Source organism: Octodon degus, unplaced genomic scaffold (genome assembly GCF_000260255.1).
Source record: "Octodon degus isolate 3935 unplaced genomic scaffold, OctDeg1.0 scaffold00039, whole genome shotgun sequence".
In the NCBI taxonomy this organism is placed as follows: Eukaryota; Metazoa; Chordata; class Mammalia; order Rodentia; family Octodontidae; genus Octodon; species Octodon degus.
In genome coordinates this window covers 3,191,352-3,198,305 of record NW_004524615.1, presented here as the reverse complement: position 1 = coordinate 3,198,305, position 6,954 = coordinate 3,191,352, and the positions used below count along the sequence as shown (strand labels likewise).

Sequence of the window (6,954 nt, the reverse complement as noted above, 5' to 3'; positions counted from 1 at the left end):
CCCTCCCTCCCTCCCTCCCTCTCCCTCTCTCATTGATTTTATCACTGCTGGCATGGGCAACAGAGAGATTAAATTAGAATGTCTGTGGGAAAATCTGGTTGTATACAGTATCTGTTATCCTCTCCTGATAATGCCTATTTTTCCTAATCTACTGAGAAACTGATTAAGTAATTTTCATGTAAATGTGACATCTGAAGTTTCTTTAACAAGTAATAAATTGTCAGATCCTGATTAGTCCATGAAAATGCAATGCAGCATCTTAGTGTGCGAATAAATTGCCTGTCACCCTAAATACACTTAAAAGGAGATTCTTTCCATCAAAATTAACGCAAGTGAGTTGTGGCCATGCCCCGGTGAGGCCTGATTGCATCGGCCGCTGCCCGCCCAGCACAGTGCACACTTTTTGTCATTATTAGTCTTTCCCTCAGCATTATATTGTTCTTTCTGTGTTAATGTTTTACTTATAATGACAGCACTAGAGGCTATGGTGCTGAAAGGCTGCGCTGCTGTCCCGCCTCTCCCTGCTGTTTTCTGCGGCCCCACCTCCTCAAGGCGGACTTAGTGACTTCTCTTCCTGGCGCAGCTCTGTCCACCCCCAATCTCTCCTGGTGAGCCCTGGAGGCCAGCCGGCAACTGGAGTCACGAAGCTCCCAGCTTCCCCTTCCTTGTGGCTTCCCCGCCCTTGCTCCCAGGAGGCCCAGTGCTTTCCTGGGGGCCTTCCACCCTGATCTGGCCCGAGGGGTCCCTGCAGAATCCTGCTGCCTGCACCAGGGACTTCTGTGAGGTTCTTTACTCGCCTGAGCTTGCTTTTCAAGCCCATGAACTAGTGAGCTTCAGAAACTGCCTCACAGAGTCTTCTTTTTAAATTATTTGTTTATTTTATTTGTTACTGATCTCTGGCTACAGTGCAGCAGAACCGCATTCCTGGTAGGAGGCTGGTGCGCTGGCATCACCACCTCAGTTCCCATCTGTGTCCCTCCCTGCCCTCTCATCTCTTGGTCCCCTCACAGAAGTCACTCTCTCCCTGTTTCCTATCACCTAGGTGTTGTTTTGCTCTTATGCTCTGGGTTTCCTCTATAAGAGAAGCCATGTGGTGTTGCAACTTGCGTGTCTGGCTTGTTTCACTTACCATCGTGGTCTCGAGGCGCCTCCATGTCCCACAGATGACTCTTGTTGACCCTTCTTTATGTCACAGCAGTATTCCAGCTTCATAAATACCACATTTTCTTTATTCACTCCTCTGTTGATGGACTCACAGGCTGCTTCCAAGCTTGACCAGTTGAAATCATGGTGCTGTAAACATACATATGCATGGATCCCTGTAATACGAGGCCCTTAACCTCTTTGGGGAAGGTGCATGGAAGGGGCATCGCTGGAAGTGGGGCTTCCTGCTTTCGGGTTTTGCGGCATCTGCACACTGACCTCCTAGTGGTCGCACAAGCTCACATTCCCACAGGCTCCGCACAGCGCTGCACTTCCCACAGCCTTGGCGGCACTGGTTCCTGTTGGTTTTCCTGTGGGGCTCAGAGTCCTGTGTGTAAGGCAGCCTCCCCTGACTTTCTGCCACGCCATGACCACAGGACCCCACTGTGGCCAGTGACAGTGCCCACACAGCGGTTGGTGACTCCCAGATGTGCCCAAGGACCAAGCCCCATTTGTCATGCAGCCAGGAGGCCTGGAGTGCTTCACAGTCCTGAGTGACACCTCAGGCCCTCTCTCCCCCTCCTTGGTGTTCTGTATTCATGATGACCTTTGCTGTACGTGGTCTCTGTCTGGATAAGGGGAGGGCCTGTGTCCTACCTTGCTGAAAGTCCTGCAAGCCTGAGCCTGCCACTGGGTGAGACGTGGCTTTCCACATCCCATCACAGAAGAGCTGAAGACCTCAGGCCCTTGGGCCCGTTTCTTGGATGAGTGCTTGAAGTTAGCATCAGAATTTACCTCTAGTGGATCGATGTGAGTTCAAGCATTATGGATTTAGTGATGACTGCTTCCAAATGTCTGTGAATTGCTGGTGGCCTGCACGTTTTATTGCCAGTCTGTAAAAAAGAAAATGTGTTTAAAGACTCTTACTGCACTTGGATGGTTTGAGTCTGTTGGATCTAAGAAGAGTGTGGGTTTGCATTGTGTAAGCCTTGTATTTATCTCATATACGAGTGATTCATTCATGTTATAATTTTCAGCTCATGATTAATTGGGAGGCAAAGGCAGTGCCTCCATTTTAGTTACTTTTTTCTCATTGCTGATACAAAATCCCCGACACCCAGAATTAAGGAAGGAAAGGTTTACTTAGCTCATTTTGTGGAGGTTTCAGCGCATAGTTGGCTGGCTGCAAGGCAGAGAGACACATGGCAGAGGGCAGCAGCTCATGGCAGTGGAAGACAGCAGAAGCAGCAGAAGCAGCAGTGGGCAACAAGCCCCTTTTCCTCTCTTACGTTGCTGGCAGGCTACCATCCCGAGGGAGTATGCAGTGCTGGCTCCCTCTCCCTGTCTCCCTCTCACACAGGCTCAGGATGTTTACAAAATGAGGAGCCTGGCCCCCAGCTGAGTTGCTTAGTTCAACTGTAAACTTCTCAGATTGACATTGCCCTCCCACAGCTCTGTAACCCCCTAATCCAGCCCTTTAGTGTCTCTCTCCCCTCCTACACAGATTGCAGAGATGAAGTCAGGCATGGTGGTGCACTGTGATCCCTCACATGGGAGGCTGAAGCAGGAGGGTCCTCACAAGTCCACGTCAGCCTGGGCTACATAGTGAGTTGAAAGCCAGCCTGAACTATATAGCAAGACTGTCTCAAAAGAAATAAAAAAGAACAGTAGGTAAACAAAATCTCTGGGCTTCTTCAATTTAAAAATTCTCTTCTCTACAGTGTATTCAAAATGTCTCATTTCATTAAAAGAGCTTCTTCGGCTTTGAGGACTTGTATGTGGTCATATTGTATGGTTTTGACATTCACTTGGCTCGGTCATTAATTATTTAGGATTAATGATTTTATGTCCTGCTTAAGACATTTTATAAACTATGCTTGTTTGTCACAATGTATGTTTTCAGAGACCTTCTTTGAGTACCAGTGACTAAGGCAGTATAAAAATTCCTCAACAGAAGCTGCCATCCTGCGTGTTGGTGTTTTAGGGTCCCTCTCTCCAGCAGCGGACGTCTGTGCTCTCCCCCACCCTGCTCTCTCGCTTCTGTTTTCTTCTCCGAAACTTAGTGGCACTTTCCAAAGACAGCAGTACGGTGTCCCTCCTCCAATTGCCTGTGGCTGTTTTCTTCTACGCAGCCCTGGGCAGACCCCTTTAAACAAGCACCGTCACACGTCCCCTTGGCAGGAGGGTGCCCCACTTGTTCACGTGGGGGCTGGCGGGCTCTATCTTAAGCACACACCTGCGCCACTGGCAGTGCCCTGAAGTCGCGGACTAGCTGTTGTCTCACCCTTTCCTCACCCACTTTTATTTTCCTGCATCAGATTCGTTTATTTATCTTACAAGACCACATATGCTTATCATATGTACTGGTTGAATGTACCACCTATGTAATATTTTAGTCCAGTTTATATATTTGTCTTGAAAGTATTTGGTAACTGTAGTTTCTGTAATTGCCAGTATGAGTGGGTTTAAATCTGTCATTTTATCATTTATTTGTCCCTTTGTTACTTGTTTCCTTATATCTCATTACCAACATTTTGTTAATTAACAAATTATCATTTTTGTGCCTTAATAATACCTTAGGTTTGTTTTCTTCTACAGCAGCATAGAACTCACTGCTCGCTTCCTTCTCCCGTGTGCTTGTCAAGTATTGAAATGCTACGTTGTTTATTCAGGCTGGTGATGGCAGCACCAGCTCAGATCAACACTTAGAACTGTTGGTTGAATTTATCATTTGTAGTTCATTAAGTAAAATATTTGAAACAACTTGTAAAATGTTAAAGCATAATCTTTATACATTCATTATATTTGTAGGAATAAGTTTTAAATTAGGTGATTTTTAATTTTTAAAGACACTGTCTCTGGCTCACGAGTGATTTATCCCTTTTCTTAACAGACTTTCATTGGGGACATCCTTCTGCTGGTCAACCCTTTCAAGGAACTCCCAATTTATTCTACCATGGTGAGTGTAAATTTTAAAATATCATCAGTCATGTAAAATAACACTCACTAGACATACACAATTATAGCCAATGAATAAGAAGAGAATAATCCAACAATAATTGAAGCCACACTTCTGAGTGAAATATTAAATTCTCTGTTTAAGTCAAATAAGTTAATTTAGTTTGTTCCAAGGAAAATTTGAAAATCAATTATTTTATCAAAAATATTTTTTGCATTTAAAATATGGAATTTTGCTATTACTATTCACTAGACTAAAGATAAATAGCATAAGACTACATTTTTCACACACCCTTTACAAACTCAAGACCAGCATGCTAAGCCTTTACTTGAACATGGGCTTCCTGTCTGAAGAAGTTCTGTCTTGGTAAAGCAATGGGAACAGGGACAACACCACCAGAGCTCTCCTAGGACTGGTGGGTTTAGGTACGAGGCCCTCCACATAAAGAAAAAATTCCATGTAGGAAACTATCCCAGCTAAATGAAAACATACTGTTATTTAGCTCTCTGCTTTTGTGAACCTATGAGTGGACCAGTAAGATAGCTCAGCAGTACAAAGCACCTGCTTAGGCAAGCTTAGGCAAAGCACAGGGATCACAGATTGATCCCCGGAACCACATGCCTTGCTAGCCCCATGCCCCAGGGTGAGCTGAATCGGCCACAAAAAAAAGGGGGGGGGATTGACCCACTTGTGAGACAGAAACCCTACCATAAAGCAGGTCCCTGGCACATGTGAGGCAGGGAGTAGACCTGTAGTCCTGCAGCGCTAACACAGCAAATTGATATTGAAAGGAGCCAGGAGAGGCAGAGGCAAAGACAGGGACAGGGAAGGGTCAGGCACAGGGACCGGGACCGGGACAGAGACAGGGACAGAGACAGGGACAGGTACAGGGACAGAGACAGACAGAGACAGGGACAGGGACAAGGACAGGGACAGAGACAGGACAGGGACAAGGACAGGGACAGAGACAGGGACAAGGACAGAGACAGGTACAGGGACAGGGACAGAGACAGGGACAGGTACAGGGACAGAGACAGAGATAGGGACAAGGACAGGAACAGAGACAGACAGAGACAGGGACAGGGACAGAGACAGACAGAGACAGGGACAGGGACAGAGACAGACAGAGACAGGAAACTCTCTATGCCTTCAAGAAATTGAATACTTTTCACAGGTACAGCCCAGGAGAACAGAGAGTCCTGTGCACAACCACTATCCACCTTCATTCCAAGGTACAATTCTGAGTGCCTTAAAATTGACTTGAAGCTTCCTCTCCCTTCCTTCTGTCCCCACACCTGGACCTCTCCCTGGGCATTTGTCCCTTCTCAGGGACAGGAGTGGGAAATTTCCCACAGTCATTTCAGTTCTAATCGAAGAATAATATTAACCTGACCTGTGGTTACTAAAAAGTGTCAAGAATAGCTCAGTGCTATTTCTGTCACTTTGCTATGAATGAGTAATATTTCTGTAAATATTTAGAATAGTGATGCATCAATATTTCATGGAGTGCAAATATTAGATACTGTTTTTATGTAATTTATATAAAGGAGTCACACTCTTAAAACCATTATGCTGATCAAGAAAAAGACTATTAGTAGCACCCTCTGTGTTTTGGGGTGTATGACATAGCAAGTACGATAGGAAGCAGAGCAGGATTTCTCTTTTGTGCTGCTATACAAAATCCCTTTTGTGGCCAGGCATGATGGTGCACACTTGTAATCCCAGCTGTGATGTAGGCTGAGGCAGACGGATCACAAGTCGGAGGCCAGCCTGAGCAATTTATAGAGAGTGCTTCCAAACAAAATTTAAAAAGTGCCGGGGATGTAGTTTACCCTGGGCTCAATGCCCACTAACAAAACAAAAATTCCCCTTTTATGGATATATGGTGATCGCTGATGGAAACTGGGTCTGCTTGAGAGAGGGTACTGCCACCATGCGCATGCTCACACCTGTGTCCAACAACTTGTTCTCTGCTTGTGGGATGCATACCTAACAAAGGAATCTATGGGTCAGAGGGTCCAGTTCTGAACACATTGTTCTGTTTTGAGAAATGCAAAGTTTTCCGAGATGTGCCAATTCATGTCGCCCTGTAGGTCACAGCAATTCCACTCACTTCTCTCTTGGCCCACATGTGGGTCTGTGTATCATTCACTCACCGTGTCTAGTGCAACCTCATTTCATGGTTCTCTGGTAAACAGTGGTACTGGTCACATTTCACAGGATTTTTGTCCAGTGTCTGCCTCTTCTGTGAGGTGAACATTCAAGACTTTCAAAGAAAAAGTCTAACTATTGTGATGTGACCTTTTTCTTCATTCTTTGAAGGAGACTTAAGTAATCTAGAGTCTCCATGTCTGTGGAAAACACTTTGTTAAGATGCAGAGTCAACATTCATTTGTTTTCTTTACACACATCAATCTGAAGCAAACCTGTTTTTAAGAAACACTGCTGTATCACTACATCGTGAACAGGTCACCAAACACGAAGGCTCCACCCATGCAACTCCGGTTCTGTCCCACTGGTCCACAGTGAGACATGGTGGCCCCTGGACCTCAGTGCTCCACATCCAGGTGTCAGAGCTGGCCTGGGTCACCCGCATTGCCCTTCTGGTTCAGAATCTGCGTACCAGTCCCCTGAGATGAGGAGGACAGAATTTCCAGGGATTTTGAATTTTATTGTATCAAATTTAGGAAAAACTGGACGCTTTATAATAATTTCTAAATATATTCATTTATTTAGGTCTGTAAAATTCCTCTCAAAGAATAATCCCCCCCAAAAAAGAATAATCCCCTTTTGCTTCTCTGTGAGATATCTTTTATAGCTTTGATTAAATATATTAAATACTATCATAAGTA

General features: G+C 45.2%; 1 protein-coding gene across 1 annotated transcript in view; it reads left to right on the top strand.

Moving 5' to 3' along the window:
• The window catches only part of Myo16 (myosin XVI), a 416,963-nt gene that overhangs the window by 145,988 nt on the left and 264,021 nt on the right, over window positions 1-6,954 (top strand). Inside the window, exon 12 of the mRNA XM_023715200.1 lies at window positions 4,037-4,102. Coding sequence (XP_023570968.1) covers window positions 4,037-4,102 — 66 coding nt within the window. The remainder of the gene's footprint in view (window positions 1-4,036; window positions 4,103-6,954) is intronic.